Genomic DNA, 24,577 nt, shown 5'->3' on the forward strand with positions numbered 1-24,577 from the left:
ACTGTTTGATGGGCATTTCGGTTGTTACCAACATTTTCTCTTACAAATGATGCTCTCAATCTTTTTGTCATTACAAACATCTCAATACTTATATTGGAAGATGATTACAAGGAAATGAACAAACTGGTTCAAAGATGTGTGCATTTTAAATTTGATACATTCACACTTATAAGGTGACTTTCTCTATAGCCTCAGTATAAAAAATATATCCATACTTTCTGGCATTCTCTAATGAGTAGGCCAAAACATTCACATTGTATTCAGATTTAAGTAATGGATCTTTTCATATGCTTAGAAGTTGTTGAAGATAATGTCCTGTGTTTTATAATACCTGTCCTGTTTTACCTTTGTAAGAATGCTTGGGTTTCATTCTTTGCCACCATTAGCCTAAATTTGGGCTATTCCTCAGCAGTGAATGGCAGTCTTGGTTCATGGAGCTGAAATGAATGCATTCAATGAACATTGTCGAGCACTAACCCTGTGAGTGGCCGTGTGCAAGATGCAGGGATTCAACTTCACAGGCACAGTACCTTGCCACGGAAATCTTCTAGGCTAGAAGGGAGGCTGAGCAAACAGGGACCTTATGACATGGAGTGGTAGAGCCTCAACAGAAGCTTGTCTACTGGATTCAGTTGTCTAACTAGGAGTTTTCTCAGGGGAAGTTGTAGTACTAGGACAGAGTGGAGAGGAGGCTGAAAGCTTGTTTGGTGGTGTACTCTTTCTGATGCATTTTTTCCTCTTGTATGTAATGGTAAATGGCCAACACTGTTACATATTTGCCCATCGACTCCTGCCAGCATCTGTGAATACGCTCTGGATGTGAAGAAGTCTCCATGACCTCAATGTCTATCTGCAGTTGAAAGAGATGACCACAATCCTTGTTGTTGAAGAACCCCTCTTTCTACATGACCATGGGATTCCAAGAGCCTGTTAACAGAATAATCCCTCTTCAATCCTTCCTATACACTTGGTCATTAAAAGTTCACCAAACTTTCCAGGATTTGGTAGTCATCCCTAGAGGGGCTGAAGGATTACATGTGAAGCATTAAGACATTGAAGAGTAAAAACCTTCTTATGACTCGAGGAGTGAGTGACACGGTCCCTGGAATGTCTGAGAAATTAAAAACAGCATCCTTCTATAGCACATAGTTGACGTCAAGCACTCAACTAAAATCCTTATCCAATCTCAGATGACTCACTGCAAATGTTGGGTAGCTGTCTACAGCCACACAGGTATAACTGGTTGTTTTAAGGAGAAACTGTAACATTAGGACAATGAGGTGGAATATCTTAATTCTATCCATTGTTCCAAGGATGTTTAGTGTATATGAACGCTGTGCCTCACTCTGTGCAGACTGCCATGACGGAACTTTAGAAACAGATGAAAAATTCCTGACCAGGTGTGGTGGCTTACGCCTGTAATTCCATCACTTTCAGAGACCACGGTGGGCAGATCACTTGAGGTGAGGAGTGTGAGATCAGCCTGCCCAACATGGCGATGCCGTCTGTACTAATAATACAAAAATTTGCTGGTCATGGCAGCACGCGCCTGTAATTCCAGCTAGTTGGAAGGGTGAGGCATGAGAATCACTTGAACCCAGCAGGCAGAGGTTGCAGTGAGTCGAGTTCATGCCACTGCACTCCAGCCTGGGTGACAGAGTGAGACTCTCTCAAAAAAAAAAAAAAAAAGGCAAATTTCCCACAAAAAGATTTCACTCCAAGCAATAGTTAGAGAATCACAAAAGTTTAATGATTTATTTCAATGAACCTGATTGTTCTTGTTTCTAAATACTTGAAATATTTTTCCAATTTATGTGGACACAATTCTGGGATTTTTCTTTGGAAACAAGTGATCATGGTTTTCAGATGAGAAAATATGTAGTTAATTGTTGGAACAGACACAATTCATACACACAGGCACAGTGAGTAGACTGTTTTGCTGCTGTTAAATTTAGGCATTGCAGCACAGCAAACCTCCCAACACATATTGGCTGAAAGCAACTACTTATTCTGATCTCTCCCAGCTTTGCAGGTTTACTGGACTCATGTGGTTGGTAGATCATGTGGTGGGAGTCACGTTTTCTGAAGGATCTGTAGGCTGGGATTCCAGGGGATGCTTCACTCATGTCTGACTCAACACTAGGGCTGGGTAAACACCTGGGGGCTGGCTGGCTATCTCCTTCTTTTTCTAAACTCTCCATTAGTGCCCTGAATTTCCTCAAATCACGAGAGTTTCGTGGTTCTTGGACTTAATGTATGGTGATTGGTTTCCATCAACTAAAGCCTTCCAAAAGGCTCAAGGAGAAGGTACAGAGCATTATAGGATCTAGCTTTGAAAGGCAGACCGTATCACTTCTATGACATTATATTGATCAAGTTGAGTCATACAGGCAGCCTAAATCAAAGAGGAATCCACAAGCAGTTGTTGTTTTGACTTGTAGATCCTGAGGGGTCAGCCTTGACAACTGTTTCCACTCAGTTCCATGCTTATATGTGTAAGTGTGTATATGGGCTTATATGCTTCCCACATACCAAAAACTCTAACCCTGTAAGGAACCACTGAGAGCAATACAATTACAGAAGCAGACTCAGATTGAAGTCTAGAATCTTATCATCCAATTACTCTCAGGTGTCCGTGAGGTGACTACAAACTATCAAGTGCACTTTCTCTCAACATGTGCACTAAAGGGATACATTTTTGCCCTATACAAATCAATCACAGAAGACAGAAACAGATAAAGGAAAACGCAGTGAACACAAATATTTTAGAGGGGCCAAAGATAATAAATGGCATCTTTTGCCTCATAGCACTCTGAGAAGCAAGAGGGGTCACCAGCAGCTCTGCTAGAGCCACTTATGAAATTCAGCCTGGGTTCTCACTCTTGTCACATCTGCTCAAACCAGCATAGCCTGTTCCAGAAATACTACCTCAATATGTGCCCCCAGTGTTTCCATAAGTACTTCAAGAATATACATTTCATTAAGTTCGACTAAGAGGTCTTCCTTGAAGGGATAACCAAGGCATCCACATAATGAAAGAAACCATGTTAGCCCTTTGTACATAAATTAAAAACTCAAACAAACAAGTACAGAAAGAAAATAAACCACAGTCATGGTCCACATCACTGAGGAAACAAACAAGACCTCTTTTTTCATTTTCTCTGGGAATGTTTCCTGCAGCAACCGGCTTCATCCTCCATTCTTACCTTCTTGGAGCTCCTACCAAGATGGCAGAATGACAGTCCCTTTTCCACTATAAGAGATTGATTATCTACTTTATAGTGCATATAGAGAACCACTTAGGAGAAGATAAACAATATATTTCCTAAAAGTCAACCTAAGACTTTTGACCTAAAAGTCAAAAGGAAGATTGAAGAAGGTCTCATCAAATAGTCTTTTTTTCTGCTGGGCCCATCTCAGGCATCATTTTGATCATCCTCATCCTCATCCTCTCTCCCCATATTCATTGCCACAACTCGTTCAACTCCAACCTTACTCACGGGTATGCCTCTCTCTGTACCGCTTCTCTAACCTAACATCCAGATACCTTGAGGGGTCAATGCACAGTGAATTATACTCTTCATTCCTTTCTTCCTTGTTTCTTTCTAGTATGAACTGAAATTTCCTCTCCTCTCATTGGAAACTCTCTGGTACTGATTAGGTACACTCTACTCCTTACATCATCCCTGTCACAGTCCTGGTCAATTCTGTATTTTTATAGTGGATTATAGGCCCCATCACCAGCATGGAATTCATTTGTTGGGGAATTAGAAAATTCATTCTCTGAGAGGATGAAGGCTATCCTGAAATCCATGACTTCCTGAGCAGAACATGAGTTTGATTTCACATCTGCTTGCCCCTGGATGACACCCATTTTATTTGAATAGCCTACAGAGTCCTACATGCTGGCCTTGCAACACACACAGTGACTCCCACTTCTTGACTGATATTCACCAGCTCATTTCAGCTCACATGGGCCATTTGTTACACTCATTTTTATCTCAGATAATACCTTTTGCTCATGGTGGGCAGGACGAAATCTGAGATACAAAGAGATGACATAGAGTTCAGGGGCCAATGTTCGACGAAAAATTTTTGAATTGCCTCTGGGGACCTACTCAACATCATTTTCATACTCCTCAACCAAAATTCCTGATCTTCTCTCAGCAATACGGCATTGCTCAAAACACAGAAGGTCATTCTTGGACTCTAAAGCCTTCATTCTCGAAGGTATTTAGGTTTTTTAGTTTTTGTTGAAGTCTCCCACAGAATAAATCTACTCGGTGATAATATTGTCCTTGGTGCCCAAGTACCTCCAAGCTGTGGCCCCTGTGGCGCTGTCCGTGGTGCTGAACATTGGTGCATTAGGACCTGTATTTGCAAGCGAGGGGCCAATACGACAGAGTAAGAGAGGAATTTAGTTTGGTTTTCTTTTGTATTTGATAGACAATAGACAAAAATCTCCATGATGAATAAAGCAGAAATTAAACTTGGATTTTCAAACCACAATTTCTTCAGTGCCCTCTCTCCTCACTTCTGTTTAACATAATATTGGAAGGCCTGATCAGAGCAATCACGCAAGAGAGAGGAAGAAAGGGTGTCTAAATACAAAGAGAGGTCAAACCATCCCTGTTTGCGGATGTCATGATTCTATATCTAGAAAACTCCATAGTCTTCACCCAAAAGATCCTTAAGCTGATAAACAACTTTAGCAAAGCTTCAGGATACAGAATCAATATGCAAAAATCACTAGAACTCCTATATGCTAACAATGGCGACAGGTAGGGACAAATTAGGAATGCAATTCCATTCAAATTTGCCATAAAAAAAATACCTAAAAATACAGCTAATCAGGGAAGTAAAAGACTGTTACAATGAGAATTACAAAACACTGCTCAAGGAAACCAGAGATGACACAAAGATAGAAAAACATTCCACGCTCATGGATAAGAAAAATCAATATCATTAAAACAGCCATAGTGTCCAAAGAAATTTACAGATGCAACGCTATTCGTATCAAACTATGAATGACATCCTTCACAGAATTAGAGGAAATACCATTTTAAAATTCACATGGAACCAAAAAAAAAAAAAAAAAAGCCAAATAACTGAGGCAATTCTAAGCAAAAAGAACAAAACTGGAGGCATCAAAATTACCCAACTTCAAAATGTACTACAAGGCTACAGTAACCAAAACAGCATGGTGTTGGTATGAAAACAGACACACAGACCAATGGAACAGATTGGAGAGCCTGAAATAAAGCTACATACCTACAACCATCTGATCTTTGACAAAGCTGACCAAACAAGCAATGGAAAAAGGACTCCCTATCCAAGAAATGGTGCTGGGAGAACTGGCTAGCCATATACAGAAGACTGAAACTGGACCCCTTCTTTACACCATATACAAAAGATGAATTCAAGATTTAAATGTAAAACCCAAAACTATAAACACCCTGGAAGACAACCAAGACAATACCATGCAGGACATAGGCATGAGCAAAGATTTCATGATGAAGATGTCAAAGGCAGTTAGGAGAAAAGCAAAAATTGACAAACAGAATCTAATTAAACTAAAGAGATTCGCACAGTGAAGGAAATTATCAAGAGAGTAAACAGACAGCCTAAAGAATGGGAGAAAATATTTTCGAACTATGTATCTGAAGAAGGTCTAATATCTGAGCATCTATAAGAAATGTCAACAACTTTATAAGAAAGAAACAAACAAACCCATAAAAAAGTGGGTAAAGAACTCAACACAGTGGCTCATGCCTGTAATCCCAGAACTTCAGGCAACCAAGGCTGGTGGATCACTTGAGTCCAGGAATTTGAGAACAGGCTGGGTAACACGGCAAAAACCTATCTCTACCAAAAATAGAAAAAAATTAACCTAGCATGGCAATATGCACCTGTAGTCCCAGCTACTCAGGAGACTGAGCTGAGAAAAATCACCTGAGCCTAGGAGCCAGAGGTTACAGTGAGCCAAGATGGTACCACATCACTCCAGCCTGAGTGTCACAGTGAGACCTGTTTTAAAACAAAAAAAGTGAGCAAAGGACAAGAAGAGACACTTTTCAAAAGTAAACATACAGGTGGCCAACAAGCATATAAAAAAGCTCAATATCACTGAACATTGGAGAAATGCAAATCAAAACCACAATGAGATACCATCTCACACCAGTCAGAATGGTTGTTATTAAAAAGTCAGAAAAGAGCAGATGCTGGCAAGGTTGTGGAGAAAAGGGAGAACTCAAACATTGTTGGTGGCAGTGTAAATTAGTTAACCCATTGTGGAAAGCAGTGTGGTGATTCCTCAAAGAGCTAACAATAGAACTACCATTCAACCCAGCAATCCCATCACTGGGTGTATAACCAGAAGAACAGAAATCATTCTGCCATAAAGACATAGGCACATGCATGTTCATTGCAACACTATGAACAACAGCAAAGACATGGAATGAACCCAAATGCCAATCAACGACAGATTGGATACAGAAAATGTGGTACATGTACACAATGGAATACTATGCGGTCCTAAAAAAGAATGATATTATGTCTTCTGCAGGAACATGGATGGAGCTGGAGGCCATTATTGTTAGCAAACTAATGCAGGAACAGGAAACCAAATACTGCATGTTCTCATTTATCAGTGTGAACTAAATGATGAGACTCATGGACACCAAGAGGGAAATAACACACACTGGGGCCTACTTGAAAGTGGAGGGTGAAAGGTGGGAGAGGGGCAAAAAAAAAAATAACTCTTGAGTACTACGCTTAGTACCCAGGTGAAGAAATCATATGTACCACAAACTCCATAACACAAGTGTACCTGCATATGTACCCCTGAACCTAAAATAAAAGGAAAGAAAAATCAAACAAAAACCACAATCTCACCTTCCTCCCACAATCTGCAGGAGAAACAGTGTCTCTGAAACTTTTATTTACATGAACACCAAGAGAAAGGGGAGGGTATAGCTAGAGTCCACGTGTGTGACAGTCAGGTAAGAGTGGCCCTCACCTGGCAGAGCCAAGCAGCCTAGTGTGGAATAGATTCATGCAAGAAATTTATCTACTTCTCTCCACAGAGTCAGTGCTCTACCAGAACATTTAAAAGCAGACAGAATCATTACCTTCTAGAGCAAATATATTTCCCCACAATCTCCAACTTTTTTTTTAGCCATTGTACAAATTGGGAAAATGTACACCTTCTGGGTATATTCTGCATAGGTGAGAAAAGACTTGAGAGGCATAAAGGCTGGGCTTTACAACCACTACCTGTCACTCCATCATCCTTATCTATGCATTTCCCTCGTAAACTAACCCACAGCCTGGTACCTCCCCCACTGTCATTTCCACTGCATTACAGATACAGGCCTGCAAATAGCTATGGTTGTGACTGAGTTTCTTCTTGACACCTAAGCCTTTCTCAAGTTGCAAGGAAAGCCTGCTGGGAGGAGCTTGGAATCCGGAATAAAGCCAGAGGTCAAGGCTGAAGTGAGTCATTTAAATGCTGCAACTCAGAGATTCACTCAGAAGACTGGACTTAATTCTGAAGGTCGCCCAGAAGGAGAGAACAATGTCCTCTTTGCCCGTGAGTTGAAAAGGCACAGCCTTCAAACATTTCGTGTCACAGAAACCAAGAAAGAAATGGGAGATTTTCTGAGAAGAAAATATGAGCATTTCTACTGTGAATACTTTCCTCAGAGTTAATGATGTGTGGAATAGAAACCCTGAGGTTATGGTGTCTGAGATGCTTGTGGGGCTTCGGGTGTGGACCCTGGACCAGTGTAACCCTCTATGAGCGTGAGGTGATGTCTGATGAGAGTAAACTCTGCTGAGATGATGTGACTTTAAGTGGGAGGTGGATGACCCCCCAGGACGAGCACATGTGTGAATGGAGAGTAAGGGAGTGAGAGGGCTTTGTTTCCTGTCTATGATGTGAATACGTGTGTGAGCACAGCCAGATCAGTGCATGACCATCGTTATGTGCACAGTGAGCAGGTGTGTGTGACTCAGTGAGTGGCATGGCTCTGTGTGACTGTGTGTGTGTGTGTGCTGGGATGTGACTGTATGTTGAAGTAGGATCATGCATGTGGCTTTCTGCACACGTGAATGTTTCTCCCCACACAGCAGCCACCTCTGATGTGAATCCCAGATGGCTTAACTGGTGGGGGTCTTGGGGACTGTGAGTTACCAAGGACTTGTTTCAGATCACTTATGAGAGCGGAATGTATGGTCAGTAGATGTCTCTTCCCAGTAAGAGTGGGGAAGAGGAATGCAGACTATGAGGGCGATGGTTTCTCAGGTGGGGACTGCACAGAGTGACCACTGCTCTTGTCTTCCAGGCTCAGCTTACCTGTCCCCAGCCCATCCAGTTCTTCCCATTGTGGGACAGCAGGGTGTGCAGATACTGCTTTGCTAGGAAAGGACATTAGAGGCCATGGTTTCAGAGACTGAATCACGTAAAGTATCCACTGTAAGCTCTATCTGAACTGAGACTAAACTTGTTCTCCACCCGTGAAAGAACAAGTTAAGTCTCAGTTCAGAAGGAGCTTACGGTGGATATTAATCAACCCAGCAGCTGGGTTCACTGACTTATGGCTATAATCCCACCAATTTTGGAGGCAAAGATGAGAGGATAACTTGAGGCCAGAAGTTTGAGACCTGTTTGGGCATCATAGTGAGACCCTTTCTTTAAAAAACTTTAAACATTCGACTGGCAGAGTGGCAGGCACCTTTCTCCCCAGCTATTCAAGAGGGGGCAGATGTGTGAGGACCACTGCAGCCCAGGAGTTTGAGGTTTCAGTGAACCATGATTGCACCCCTGTATGTGAGCTTGGGCAACAGAGCAATAATCTGTCTCAAAAGTACAGAAAAATCATCTCAACCACTTGTAGTCGTCGTAGAAATCAATCATTCCCTCCGGTTACATCCCTGACCCACAAGCTTCATTTGTGCAAGTACTGGGGCCATGCTATCAGCAATGTGTGCCCCTTCTGAGAAGGACGTCCATTTCCCTTGATGATTGCGATGCATTTGCCTCCCACACCCAAGGGTTTCCTGTTCTTTCATCATTTCTCTCTCTTTCAACAAGTGTTGTTTCCCACTGGAGTGAATGTTTACATTCTTACATTTACAAGTCCTATTTTAATTTTCAGAGTTGAGAATGAAGGCAGGTCAGTGTTTCAGGAGGACTCCCCTGTTCTGTTAGGTCACCCCTAAGAGGCCCTACACATGACAGGGATTAGGGTAACACTTTTACATGTATTAACTCCCTATTATGGAAAACATCCTACAAAGTAGAAATTCCTGATAATTCTCCTTGTCCTAGGGAAAATGGGGATGGAAGAGTTCAAGTAACAAATCTAAGATTGCACTGCTAGTAAAAGGCAGAATGACGACCGGAATCCAGGCATCCTGGCTCCTGAACCCTTACTCTTACCTATGGGTCCACCATATCTTCAGGAATATGGGGTCCTGATGTGGTAGGCTGAAAGGGGAGACTCCACAGATCTCCCTTTCATCTCTAACCTCCTGCAACATGCACAATGTTACAGGAGGGGAGGCTGCACCTGACCCTGCACCTCTCACTCTCAATACTCTGGCAGGTGCCCTACAAACTGCCTGTGTCTTTGTCTGTTGGTTTCTGCGTGATAATCAAAGGGACACCGATTGACTCTTTTATGTGAGTACTCCATGGACCAATGGAGGGGTTGGAGAAGAAGGGAGAATATTTGCTGAGGGCTTGACTTTATGTGTGGGTGATGTGGAAATGTCTAGCTGGCAGGATGGAGGCCCCATGCAGGTGCCGGTCCTTGGAGTCCCTCCAGCACCAGGCATGAGACCTGCAGCATGTGGACCAGCCACGGGGCTTAGGGAAGGAGGACATTCAGTAGGTTGGAGCTTTGGCTCTTTATGAAGGGGCATAGAATTCTCAGGGAATGAACAAGTCATAGGCCCAGGTCAGTGGCTGTGACTCCGTCTTCATCTGGGGGTGAGGAGCACAGAATCTCCCTGCTGCGGGCACGAGGAGCTGAAGCATCCCCACAGGGACCTGGCCATCAGTATTATCAGGGAGACCCTTTCCCCGGGTAAATGGGGAAGGGATTTGTGTGTATGTCTAGTGTGTGTCTGCACAAGGGAGGGACCTGCCCAACATTCTGCGTGCTTTGCCCTCAGCAACGACCCACAGCTGCAGGTGGATTTCTACACTGACATGGATGAGGACTCAGATATTGCCTTCCGTTTCCGAGTGCACTTTGGCAATCATGTGGTCATGAACAGGCGTGAGTTTGGCATATGGATGTTGGAGGAGACAACAGACTACGTGCCCTTTGAGGATGGCAAACAATTTGAGCTGTGCATCTACGTGCATTACAATGAGTATGAGGTGAGATTCCCAGGAGCTCCCAGCACCCAGGCTTTATGGGTTCCCAAAACAGGAGGCAGCTCTCATTGACCTGGCCTCAGCAGTCCCTCGGGGTCCATCTCCCATAACTACTCCTGCCCCTGGTTTTCATCACAGAGCACCTCCTGCTTGCACTGCCATCCTCAGCTCTCTCCCAAATCTGACCAATGTCAAGGTCAGCTCACCTGACATTTCCCCCAAAGTTGAGAATCTCCTCTGTCTTTTCACATAGTGCTCATTTCTACTTATGCCATTATTTAATTTTCATTTAGTTGAGTGAATGCGATATACTTCAGAAAAACAAAAAAGGTTTAAAAAAAGTTGTTTCAATCAGTCAAAAATTAAGTCTTCAAAAATTAAGTCTTTGTCTCATTTTGGGGCCCGAATTCTACTCATAGGAAAAACATTATCAGAGCTCTGCTTTCGTTCAAAGAGGGTTTGTTTGTTTGTTTGTTCATTTGTTTGTTTTTGTTTGTTTGTCTTCTTGAGACAAAGTCTCATTTTGTCATCCAGGTTGGAGTGCAGTGGCATGATCTCAGCTCACTGCAACCTCCACCTTCTGAATCCAAACAATAATCTTGCCTCAGCGTCCCTAGTAGCTGGGACTACAGGTGTGTGGCAGCACACACTGGCTAATTTTTGTATTTTTAGGGGAGACGGGGGTTTACCACTTTGGCCAGGCTGGTCTTGAACTCCCAACCTCAAGTTATCCGCCCAACTCGGCCTCTCAACATACTGGGATTACAGGCTTAAGCCACTGTGCCTAGCCCTTCAGAGGAAATTTTTGCTTATGGAAGCATATAGATATGTCTATGATTTCATTTGTTTTTAAGCAAATCCTGGTATAAGTTGCCCTACACATTACGCTTCAGGAACTAAGTTGATTTGTTGCCAAAGAATATATCTTGAAGACATTGTCAATCTATGATGCTGCTTCAGATTTTAAAGACTGCATAATATCACATTAAAAAGTTTACCCAAAATTGTTGAACTTGGCCCTTTGGGGGCATTAAATTTCTTTCCAGTATTTTGCTGTCACAAATGATGCTGTATTAAGTTTTCTAATCAATCCTTTTGTCATTACCAACCTCCCCATACTTTTACTAGGAGATAATTACAAAAAAATGAAAATACTGGCTTAAAAAATGTATGCATTATAAATTTGAAAAATTAATACTAATAAGGTGACTTTCTCCATAGCCTCAATATAAAGAATATATCCATACTTTCTGGCTTTCTCTAACAAGTAGGCCAAAACATTCACATCTTATTCAGATTCAAGCAAGGGATCTTTTCCTATGCTTAGAAGTTGTTGAAGGTAATATCCTGTTTTACAAGAACTGTTCTCCTTTCATTCTATAAGAATCCTGGGTTTCCTTCTTTGCCACTAATACTTCAGATGTAGGTTACTCCAAAGAGAAACTGGGCCATCAGTAGTGAAAAGCAATCACAGTTCATGGAACTGAAGAGTATGCATTCAATGAACATGGCCTAGCACTAACCCTGTAGCAGCTGTTGTGTGAGATGCAGGGTCTCAAGTTCCTGAGACACAGTCCCTGGCAATGGGTATCTTCCAGGTTAGAAGGGAGGCTGAGTAAGCAGAGACTTTGTGACATAGAGTATAGAACTTCACTAGAGGAATGAGAGGATACATTAGAAATAAAATCAGCTACTGTCTCAAATAGGCACAAAATGTCATCTGTAAACAGAAGTGTATCTAATACATTAACTTGTATAACTAGGGGTTTTCTTGGGGAATGTTATTGGTCCTAAGGCAGAGTGGAGAGGAGGCTGAAAACTTGTTTGGTGGCATGCTGTCTTTCTGACGCATTTTTCCTCTTGTAGATAAAGGTCAATGGCATACGCATTTATGGCTTCGTCCATCGAATCCCGCCATCATTTGTGAAGATGATGCAAGTGTCCAGAGATGTCTCCCTGACCTCAGTGTGTGTCTGCAATTGAGGGAGATGATCACACTCCCTCATGTGAAGAATCCCTCTTGTTGAAGAATCCCTCTTTCTACCTGACCATGGGATTCCCAGAGCCTGCTAACAGAATAATTCCTCCTCACAATTTCCCCTGCACTTGGTCATTAAAACAGCACGAAAACTCACATGATTTGGTTCCTGCTTTAAGAGGGGGAAAGAGGAAGTGGTCATCCACAAGGGGGGCCAGGGCATTCTATGGGAGGCATCAGGAAATCAAAGGGGATAAACCTTCCTGTGACAAAGGTAGTGAGTGACAAGGTCCCTGAAGAAACAGCATCCTTCTATAGCACGTAGTTGACGTCAGACAGTCTGAACTAAAACACTTACCCAATCTCAAATGACTCATGGCACTTACATGTTAGGTAGCTATTTACAGCCACACAGATGTACGTGGTGGCTCTGGGGGAAATCTGTAACTTGAGGAAAATTATGTGAAATTTCCTAATTTTTTCCATTGTTCTCAGGATGCTTACTGTGTATGAACACTGTGCCTGGCTTTGTGTGGGCTGCTATGAAGGAACTGAAAAAAAAAGATGACAAGTTTTGCATGTGAAGTTTTCAACCCAAGTAATAGTTTAGAGAATCGCTGGAGCCCCGTGATTTCCCTTAAAGAATCCCAATTATTCTTATTTTCAAATATTTGAAGATTGTTTCACTTTATGTGGGGAGAATCCGGGGGCTTCTCTTTGGAAATAAATGGTCATGATTTGAGATCAGAGAACATATAGATTATTATTGGAATAGACACAAGTCATGTACATTGACACAGTAAGCAGACCCTTATTTGCTGCTTTTCCAGTGACGAATTGCAGCACAGCAAACCTCACAACACATATTGGCTAAAAGCAATCATTTATTTTTATCTCTCCCAGATTTACAGGTTTACTGAACTTAAGTGAGTGGTAGATCATGTGACAGGAGTCACGTTTTCTGAGAGATCTTTAAGGCTGGGATTTCAGAGGATGCTTCACTCATGTCCAACTCAACACCAGGACTGGGTGAACATCTAGAAGCTGGTGAGCTATCTCCTTCATTACCTCACCTTCCCATTCATGACATTGATTTCCTTAAATCATGAGAGTCTCATGGTTCTGGGACTTAATAAATGGTGACTGGCTTTCACCAAAGAAAGCCTTCCAAAAGGCTCATGGAGAAGGTGTATGGCATCATAGGACTTACCTTTGAATGGCAGACAGTGTCACTTCTATGGCTTTACATTGATCAACATGAGTCAAACAGACAGCCCTAATCAGAAGGAGAGGACTCCACAAGCTGTGGTTATTGTGACCATAGTATGAGGGGCCATCCTTGGCAACTAGTTCCACTCACAACTACTTCCTGCATACCAAAAACACTAACCCTGTAAGAAATCTCTGAAGGCATTACAATTATAAAAACAGGCTCAGAGTAAAGTGCAATATCTTATCTAATCAGGATGTGGTGTCTATGATGTGACTACAAATTATCACTTGCAATCTCCCGCAACATGTGCACCAAAGGGACACAAAATCTGCTTTATACAAATCAAAGAAGACTGAAAGAGACAGGAAAAATGCAATGAACACATATATTTTAGAGGGGCAAAATAAAATAGACAGCAGTCAATAATCTATATTTTTACTGAAACCAACCAGACACCTATTTTCATTTTCTCTGGGAATGTTTATCTGTAGCACTTGTCCTCACCCTCCATTCTCAGCTTCTGGAGTTCCTACCAAGATGGCAGAATGACAGCCCTTTTCCCACTACAAGAGCTGTGATTATCTGCTTCATAGCATGTATGAAAAGCCACTTATGAGAAGAGAAACAATATATAACCTAAAAATTAATGAAACCAGAATGAAGAGAGTCCCACCAAATAGCCTCTTTGTTTGCAAGGACTATCTCAGGAGTCATTTTGTTCATTATTTTCTCTCCCCATGTTCATTGCAACAGTTTCTGCAACTCCAACCTCACTCATGAGTATGCTTCTCTCCTTACCCCTCCTTTAAACTAACATCCAGACACTCTGAGGTGCCAAAACACAGTGAATGACACTCTTCATGCCTCTCTTCCTTGTTTTATTCCAGGATGGAATAAAATTCCCTGCCCTCTCACTGGAAACTCTTGTGTTCTGATGAGGTACACTCTCCTCCTTACAACTTCCCTGTCACAGTGTCGGTCACTTCTCTTTTTGATAATGGATCACAGACCCTATCACCAGCATGGAATTCATTTCTTGTGGAATTATGCAGTTTGTGCTCTGAGTGGATGAAACCTATCCTGGAACCCCTGGCTTCCTGAGCAGAAATGACTTGGAGTTTGTATCTACTTGCTGCTTGCCTGGCATCCATTTTATTTGAATAACCAACAGAGTCCTGAATTCCAGCCCTGTTAGGCAAACACACAGTGACTGCCCTTTCTTGAATGATATTCACCAGCTCAGTACACTTCCTATGGGCCGTTCATTACATTCATTTTTATTCAGCTGCTACTCTGTGCTCATGGTAGCCAGGAATGATATCTCAGACACAAAGAGATGACATGGAGTCCAGGGCCAACATTCAACTAACAATTTTTGAATTGCCTCTGGAAACCTATTCAACATCTTTCTTCATCCTGCTCAATCCAAATTCATTATCTTCTCCCAGCAAATAGGGCATTGCTCAAGAAGGAGAAAGCTATTTCTGAACTCTAAAGCCTCCTCATCTCAAAGATCTGTTGGTCTTCCCAGTTATTGCTAAAGCTCCCAAAGAATAAATATACTCTGTGATGATATTGCCCTTGATGTCCAATTCCCACAGCATTGCTATTCCTCTGGAATGCCATCTGTGATGCTATTAAACATTGGTGTATGTGGGCCTCTATTTGCAAGTGAGGGACCAAGAAGTTGGAATAAAAGAGAAATTTAAAAATTTTTCCCCAATTTATTTTTACTATTTTTATTTTAAGTTCAAGTGTACATGTGCACGTTTGTTATATAGGTAAATCCTTTGTCATGGGTGTTAGTTGTACAGATTATTTCATCACCCAGGTACTAAACAAAGTACCCAATAGTTACTTTTTCTGCTCTTCTCTCTTTTCCCACCCTCCACTCTCAAGTAGACCCCTGTTTGTGTTGTTCCCTTCTTTGTGTTTATGAGTTCTCATCATTTAGCTCCCACTTCTAAGTGAGAACATACAGTATTTTTTTTCTGGCCCTGCATTAGTTTGCTAAGGATAATGGCCTCTAGCTCCACCTATGTTCCCACAAAAGACATGACCTCGTTCTTTTTATGGCTGCATGGTATTCCATGGTGTATACGTACCACATTTTCTGTATTCAGTCAGTCATTAATGAACATTTAGGTTGATTCCATGTCTTTGCTATTGTGAACAGTGCTGCAGTGAACACTCGTGTGCATGTGTCTTTATGGTAGAATAATTTGTATTCTAATATTTATATGTATTTTTGTTTCAATAATTTGTGGGATCCAGGTGGTTTTTGATTACATAGTTACATTCTTTGGTGGTGATTTTTGAGACTTTGCTGCACCCATCACCTAGGCAGTGCACACTGTACCCAATATGTAGCATTTTATTTGTCACCCCTCCCACCCTTCCTTCGAGTCTCCAAAGTTCATTATATCATTTTAATGCCTTTGCATCCTCATGGTTTAGCTCCCACTTATGAATGAGAATATACAGCATCTGAGTTTTTATTCCTGAGTTGCTTCACTTAGAATAATGACCTCCAGTTGTATCCAACTTGCTGCAATGGCCATAATTTCATTCTGTTTTATAGTTGAGTAGTGTTCCATGGTGCATATTTACCACATGTTCTTTCTCCACTTATTGATCCATGGATGTATATATATACACACACACACACACACATATATATACACACACATATATGTCTATGTATATATGTATATATATCTATGTATATATGTATATACATAGATATATATGTGTGTGTATATACACATATATATACATATATGTGTGTGTATATATACATATATATACACATATATCCTATAGATAGATAGATAGATAGATAGATAGATAGATAGATAATCTCACAGTTTCTTTATCCACTCGTTGATTGATAGGCATTTGTATTGGTTCCATGATTTTGCTACTATAAATTGTGCCACAATAAACATGCGTGTGCAAGGATCTTGTTTGAAAATTGACTTCTTTTCCTCTGGGTAGATACCCAGTAGTGGGATTGCTGGATCAAATCGTAGTTCTACTTTTAGTTCTTTAAAGAATCTCCACACCATTTTCTATAGCAACTAACTATATTTATTTACATTCCCACCATCAGTATAGAAGTGTTCCCTCATCACTGCATCCATGCCAACATCTACTGTTTTTTGTTTGTTTGTTTGTTTGGTTGGTTGGTTGGTTGGTGGGTTGGTTGGTTGGTTGTTTATTATGACCATTCTTGCAGGAGTGAGGTGATACTGCATTGTGGTTTTGATTTGCATTTCCATAATGATTAGTGATGCTGAGCATTTTTTCATGTGTTGCTTGGCCATTTGTATATCTTCTCTTGAGAATTCTCTATTCATGTCTTTAGCCCATTTTTCAATGGGATTGTTTGGTTTTTTTTCCTGCTGATTTGTTTGAGTTCTTTGTATATTCTGGATATTAGTCTTTTGTCAATGCAGAGTTTATAAATTTTTTTTCCCACTCTGTGAGTGGTCTGTTTATTCTGCTGATCATTTCTTTTACTGTACAGAAGATTTTTAGTTTAGTTAGGTCTCATTTATTTATTTTTGTTGCATTTGCTTTTGGGTTCTTAGTCATGAATTCTTTGTCTAAGCCAACGTCTAGAAGAGTTTTTCAAATGTTATCTTCTTGAATTTGAATGGCTCCACGTCTTAGATTTAAGTCTTTGATCCACCTTGAGTTGATTTTTTAATAAGATGAGATGCGAATTCAGTTTCATTCTTCTACATGTGGCTTGTCAGTGTTCCCAGCACCATTCACCATGGTGTTCTTCCCCCACTGATATGGTTTGGATCTGTGTCCCCTCCCAAATCTCACAGCAAATTGTAATCCCCAGTGTTGGAGGAGGGACAGTGAAGTCCAGGCTAAGGCGGTCTCAGGTGGAGATAAAGAACTTATTGGAAGCTGGAATAAGGGTCACTCTTACCTTGCTTTAGCAAAGAGACTGGTAGCATTTTGCCCCTGCTCTATAGATCTGTGGAACTTCAAACTTGAGAGAGGTGATTAAGCGTATCCGACAGAAGACATTTCTAAGCAGCAAAGCATTCAAAAGTAGCTTGGCAGCTTCTAATATTTTATGGTCATACGCATGAGAAAAGAGATGATCTGAAACTGGAACTTACATTTAAAAGGGGAGCAGAGCATAAAAGTTTGGAAAATTTGTAGCAAGATCACATGGTAGGAAAGAAAAACTCATTTTCTGGGGAGGAATTTTCAAGTTTGCTGCAAACATTTGCATAAATAAAGAAGAGCCAAAATAACAAAAGCCTTGAAGGCATTTGTTGATCTTCACAGAAGCCCCTCCCATCATAGACCCAGAGGCCTACGAGGAAAGAATGGTTCTATGGGTTGGACCCAGGGCCCTGCTGCCCTGCACAGTCTTGGGACACTGCTCCCCGAGTGGCAACTCCTCCAGCTTCAGCCGCGGCTAAAAGGGTGCCAAATATGTTTCAGGCTGTTACTTCAGAGGGTGCAGGCCAAAAGCCTTGAAAACTTCCATGAATTTTTAAGCTTGTGGTACACTGGGGGCAAGATCTGAGGCTTGGAAGTCTCTGCCTAAATTGCAGAGGATGTATGGAAATGCCTGGATGTCGAGGCACAAATCCACTGCAGTGGCAGAAACCTCATAAAGAACCTCTACTAGGGAAGTGCATAGGGGAAATATAGGGTTGAGCCCCCACACAAGACCACACTGGGGCACTGCCTAGTAGAGCTGTGATAAGAGGGCTACCATCCTCCAGACCCCAGAATGGTAGATGCACTGACAGCTCACACCATGTACTGGGAAAAGCTGCAGGCACTCAATGCTAGCCTGTGAAAGCACCCATGAGAGCTCTACCCAGCAAAGCCACATAGGCAGAGCTGTCCAAGGCCTTGGGAGGCCATCCTTGGCATCAGTGTTGCCTGGATGTGAGATATGGACTCAAAAAAAGATTATTTTTGAGCTCTAAGATTTAATGACTGCCCTGCTGGGTTTCAGACATGCAGTGGCTTGGAACCCCTTTGTTTTGGGAGATGTTTCCCTTTGGGAAAGGGAGTATTTACCCATTGCTTATACCTCCATTGTATCTTGAAAGTAACTACCTTGTATTTTATTTTACAGGCTCATAGGTTGAAGGGGTTTGTATTGTCTCAGATGAGTCTTTGGACTTTGGGCTTTTGAATTAATGCTGAAATGATTCAAGACGTTGGGGGACTGGGGGCGGTTCCAAGATGGCTGAATAGGAACAGCTCCAGGCTACAGCTCCCAGCATGAACAACATAGAAGACAGGTGATTTCTGCATTTCCAACTGAGGTACCAGGTTCATCTCACTGGAATGTGTCAGACAGTGGGTGCAGGACAGTGGGTTGCAGCCCACTGAGACCAAAGCAAGGTGAGGCATTTCCTCACCTGGGAAGCACAAGGGGTAAGGGAATTCCCTTTCCTAGCCAAGGGAAATTGTGATACACAGCACCTGGAATATCAGGTCACTCCCACCCTAATACTGCACTTTTCCAAGGGTCTTAACAAATGGCACACCAGGAGATTATATCCCATGCCTGGCTCAGAGGGTCCCAAGCCCACGGGGCCTAACTCATTGCTAGCACAGCAGTCTGAGATCTAACTGCAAGGCAGCAGCAAGGCTGGGGGAGGGGCGTCCACCATTGCTGAGGCTTAAGTAGGTAAACAAAGCTGCTGGGAAGCTCGAACTGAGTGGAGCCCACCACAGCTCAAGGAGGCCTGCCTGCCTCTGTAGACTCTACCTCTGGGGACAGGGCATAGCCAAACAAAAGGCAGCAGAAACCTCTGCAGATTTAAATATCCTGGTCTGACAGCTTTGAAGAGAGTAGTTGTTCTCCCAGCACAGAGTTTTAGATCAGAGAATGGACAGACTGCCTCCTCAAGTGGGTCCCTGACCCCTGAGTAGCCTAACCAGGAGGTACCACCCAGTAGGGGCAGACTGACACCTCACACGGTTGGGTACCCCACTGAGATGAGGCTTCCAGAGGAATAATCAGGCAGCAACATTTGCTGTTCAGCAATATTCACTCTTTTGCAGCCTCCGCTGCTGATACCCAGGCAAACAGGGTCTGGAGTGGATCTCGAGAAAACTCCAACAGACCTGCAGCTGAGGATCCTGACTGTTGGAAGGAAAACTAACAAACAGAAATGACATCCACACCAAAACCCCATCTGTATGTCACCATCGTCAAAGACCAAAGGTAGATAAAGCCACAAAGGTAGGGAAAAAACAGAGCAGAAAAGCTGAAAATTCTAAAAATCAAAGCACCGCTCCCTCTCCAAAGGAATGCAGCTCCTCGCCAGCATCAGAACAAAGCTGGATGGGGAATGACTTTGATGAGTTGACAGAAGAAGGCTTCAGATGATCAAACTCCTCCGAGCCAAAGGAGGAAGTTCGAACCCATCACAAAGTAGCTAAGAACCTTGAAAAAAGATCAGACGAATGGCTAACTAGAATGACCAATGTAGAGAAGTCCTTAAATGACCTGATAGAGCTCAAAACCATGACAGAAGAACTACATGACAAATGCACAAGCTTCAGTAACCAATTCAATCAACTGGAAGAAAGGGTATCAGTGACTGAAGATCAAATGAATGAAATGAAATGAAGTGAGAAGAGAAGTTTGGACAAAAAAAAGAAAAAAGAAATGAATAAAGCCTCCAAGAAATATGGGACTATGCGAAAAGACCAAATCTACATCTGACTGGTGTACATGAAAGTGATGGGGAGAATGGAACCAAGTTGGAAAATTCTCTTCAGGATATTATCCAGGAGAATATCCCCAATGTAGCAAGGAAGGCCAGCATTCAAATTCAGAAAATACAGAGAACGCCACAAAGATACTCCTCAAGAAGAGCAACCCCAAGACACATAATTGTCAGATTCACCAAAGTTGAAATGAAGGAAAAAATGTTAAGAGCAGCCAGAGAGACAACTCGAGTTATCCACAAAGGGAAGCCCATCAGACTAACAGCAGATCTCTCGGCAGAAACTCTATAAGCCACGAGAGAGTGGAGGCCAATATTCAACATTCTTAAAGAAAAGAATTTTCAACCAAGAATTTCATATCCAGCCAAACTAAGCTTCATAAGTGAAGGAGAAACAAAATCCCTTACAGACAAGCAAATGCTGAGAGATTTTGTCACCACCAGGCCTGCCCTACCAGAGATCCTGAAGGAAGCACTAAACATGGAAAGGAACAACTGGTACCAGCCACTGCAAAAACATGCCAGATTGTAAAGCCCATTGATGCTAGGAGTAAACTGCATCAACTAATGAGCAAAATAAATAGCTAACATCATAATGACAAGATCAAATTCATACATAACAATATTAACCTTAAATGTAAATGGGCTAAATGCTCCAATTAAAAGACACAAACTGGCAAATTGGATAAAGAGTCAAGACCCATCAGTCTGCTGTATTCAGGAGACCATCTCACATGCAGAGACACACATAGGCTCAAAATAAAGGGATGGAGGAAGATCTATCAAGCAAATGGAAAACAAAAAAAAAGCAGGGGTTGCAATCCTAGTCTCTGATAAAACAGACTTTAAACCAACAAAGATCAAAAGAGACAAAGAAGGCCATTACATAATGGTAAAGGGATCAATTCAACAAGAAGAGCTGACTATCCTAAATACATATGCACCCAATACAGGGTGTGCCAGTTTTCAAAGGGAATGCTTCCAGTTTTTGCCCATTCAGTATGATATTGGCTGTGGGTTTGTCATAAATAGCTCTTATTACTTTGAGATATGTCCCATCAATACCTAGTTTATTGAGAGTCTTTAGCATGAAGCGTTGTTGAATTTTGTCAAAGACCTTTTCTGCATCTATTGAGATAATCATGTGGTTTTTGTCTTTGGTTCTGTTTATATGCTGGATTACATTTATTGATTTGCATATGTTGAACCAGCCTTGCAACCCAGGGATGAAGCCAACTTGATCATGGTGGATAAGCTTTTTGATGGGCTGCCGGATTTGGTTTGCCAATATTTTATTGAGGATTTTTGCATCCATATTCATGAGGGATATTGATTTAAAATTCTCTTTTTTTTGGTAGTGTCTCTGTCAGGCTTTGGTATCAGGATGATGTTGGCCTCATAAAATGAATTAGAGAGCATTCCTTCTTTTTCTATTGATTGGAATGGTTTCAGAAGGAGTGGTACCAGCTCCTCCTTGTACCTCTGGTAGAATTCGGCTGTGAATCCATCTGGTCCTGGACTTTTTTTGGTTGGTAGGCTATTAATTATTGCCTCAATTTCAGAACCTGTGATTGGTCTATTCAGGGATTCAACTTCTTCCTGGTTCAGTCTTGGGAGGGTGTATGTGTCCAGGAATTTATCCATTTCTTCTAGATTTTCTAGTTTATTTGCATAGAGCTGTTTATAGTATCCTCTGATGGTAGTTTGTATTTCTGTGGGATCGGTGGTGATATCCCATTTATCATTTTTTATTGTGTCCATCTGATTCTTCTCTCTTTTCTTCTTTATTAGTCTGGCTACCAGTCTATCAATGTTGTTGATCTTTTCAAAGAACCAGCTCCTGGATTCATTGATTTTTTGAAGCATTTTTTATGTCTCTATCTCCTTCCATTCTGCTCTGATCTTAGTTATTTCTTGCCTTCTGCTAGCTTTTGAATGTGTTTGCTCTTGCTTCTCTAGTTCTTTTAATTTTGATGTTAGATTGTCGATTTTAGATCTTTCCTGCTTTCCCTTGTGGCCATTTAGTGCTATAAATTTCCCTCTACATACTGCTTTAAATGTGTCCCAGAGATTCTGGTATGTTGTGCCTTTGTTCTCATTGGTTTCAAAGAACATCTTTATTTCTGCCTTCATTTTGTTATGTACCCAGTAGTCATTCAGGAGCAGGTTGTTCAGTTTCCATGTAGTTGAGCTGTTTTGAGTGAGTTTCTTAATCCTGAGTTCTAGTTTGATTGCATTGTGGTCTGAGAGACAGTTTGTTATAATTTCTGTTCTTTTACATTTGCTGAGGAGTGCTTTACTTCCAACTATGTGGTCAGTTTTAGAATAAGGGCAATGAGGTGCTGAGAAGAATGTATATTCTATTGATTTGGGGTGGAGAGTTCTGTAGATGTCTGTTAGGTCCACTTGGTGCAGAGCTGAGTTCAAATCCTGGATTTCCCTGTTAACTTTCTGTCTCGTTGATCTGCCCAATATTGACAGTGGGGTGTTAAAGTCTCCCACTATTATTGTGTGGGAGTCTATGTCTCTTTGTAAGTCTCTAAGGACTTGCTTTATGAATCTGGGTACTCCTGTATTGGGTGCATATATATTTAGGATAGTTAGCTCTTCTTGTTGTGTTGATCCCTTTATCATTATGTAATGCTCTTCTTTGTCTCTTTTGATCTTTGTTGGCTCAAAGTCGGTTTTATCAGAGACCAGGATTGCAACTCCCGCTTCTTCTTTTTTTTTTTTTTTCTTTCCATTAGCTTGTTAAATATTCCTCCATCCCTTTATTTTGAGCCTATGGGTGTCTTTGCAGGTGAGATGGGTCTCCTGAATACTGATGGGTCTTGGCTCTTAATCCAATTCACCTCTCTGTGTCTTTTAATTGGGACATTTAGCTCATTTACATTTAAGGTTAATATTGTTATGTGTTAATTTGATCCTGTCATTATGATGCCAGCTGGTTATTTTGCCCATTGGTTGATGTAGTTTCTTCATAGTGTCAATGGTCTTTACAATTTGGTATGTTTTTGCAGTGGCTGGTACTGGTTATCCTTTCCATGCTTAATGCTTCTTTCATGAGCTCCTGTAAGGCAGGCCTGGTGGTGCCAAAATCTCTCAGCTTTTGCTTGTCTGTAAAAGATTTTATTTCTCCTTCACTTATGAAGTGTAGTTTGGCTGGATATGAAATTCTGGGTTGAAAATTCTTCCATTTAAGAATGTTGAATATTGGCACCCACTCTTTTCTGGCTTGTAGGGTTTCTGACAAGAAATCCACTGTTAGTCTGATGGGCTTCCCTTTGTGAGTAACCCAGCCTTTCTCTCTGGCTGTCCTTAACATTTTTTCCTTCATTTCAACCTTGGTGAATCTGACGACTGTGTGTCTTGGGGTTACTCTTCTTGAGGAGTTTCTTTGTGATGTTCTCTGCATTTCCCGAATTTGAATGTTGGCCTGTCTTGCTAAGTTGGGGAAATTCTCCTGGATAATATCCTAAAGAGTGTTTTCCAAGTTGGTTCCATTCTCCTCATCACTTTTCAGGTACACCAATCAAATGTAGATTTGGTCTTTTCACATGATCCCAAATTTTTGGAGGCTTTGTTCGTTACTTTTCATCCTTTTTCTGCAATCTTCTCCTCTCACTTCATTTCATAAACTTGATCTTCAATTGCTAATATCCTTTCTTCCACTCGATCGATTCCACTATTAATACTTGTTTATGCTTCACGAAGTTCTTATGCTGTGTTTTTCAGCTCTATCAGGTCATCTACGTTCCTCTCTAAACCAGTTATTCTAGTTAGCAATTATCTAGCCTTTTTTCAAGGTCCTTAGCTTCCTTACATTGGGTTAGAACATGCTTCTTTAGCTCCAAGGAGTTTGTTATTACCCACCTTCTGAAGCTTACTTCTGTCAACTCGTCAAACTCGTTCTCCAACAAGTTTTTTCTCTTGCTGGCAAGGAGTTCTGATCCTTTGGAGGAGAAGAGGCGTTCTGGTATTTTGAATTTTCAACCTTTTTGCGCTGGTTTCTCTCCATCTTCGCGGATTTATCCACCTTGGTCTTTGATGTTGGTGACCTTCAAGTGGGGGCCTCTAACAGTCAGTCCCCTCTGGTGCAGGTCTGCTGGAGTTTGCTGGATGTCCACTCCAGAGCCTGTTTGCCTGGGTATCACCAGTGGAGGCTGCAGAACAGCAAAGATTTTTGTCTGTTCTTTCCCCTGGATGCTTCGTCCTAGCGGGGCCCTCGCTAGATGTCAGCCAGAGGTCTCCTGTATGAGGTGTCACTG

General features: G+C 41.7%; 1 protein-coding gene across 1 annotated transcript; it reads left to right on the top strand.

The window, feature by feature from the left end:
* The first annotated feature begins 7,425 nt into the window (after positions 1–7,425).
* LGALS13 (galectin 13) lies at positions 7,426–12,523 on the top strand. Its single transcript, XM_023229334.1, has 4 exons — positions 7,426–7,591; positions 9,609–9,685; positions 10,180–10,390; positions 12,254–12,523. The coding sequence occupies exons 1-4, from the start codon at positions 7,508–7,510 to the stop codon at positions 12,368–12,370; spliced, it is 489 nt and encodes a 162-aa protein (XP_023085102.1). The 5' UTR covers positions 7,426–7,507; the 3' UTR covers positions 12,371–12,523.
* Positions 12,524–24,577: the final 12,054 nt, after the last annotated feature.

Source organism: Piliocolobus tephrosceles, chromosome 21 (genome assembly GCF_002776525.5).
Source record: "Piliocolobus tephrosceles isolate RC106 chromosome 21, ASM277652v3, whole genome shotgun sequence".
Classification (NCBI taxonomy): Eukaryota; Metazoa; Chordata; class Mammalia; order Primates; family Cercopithecidae; genus Piliocolobus; species Piliocolobus tephrosceles.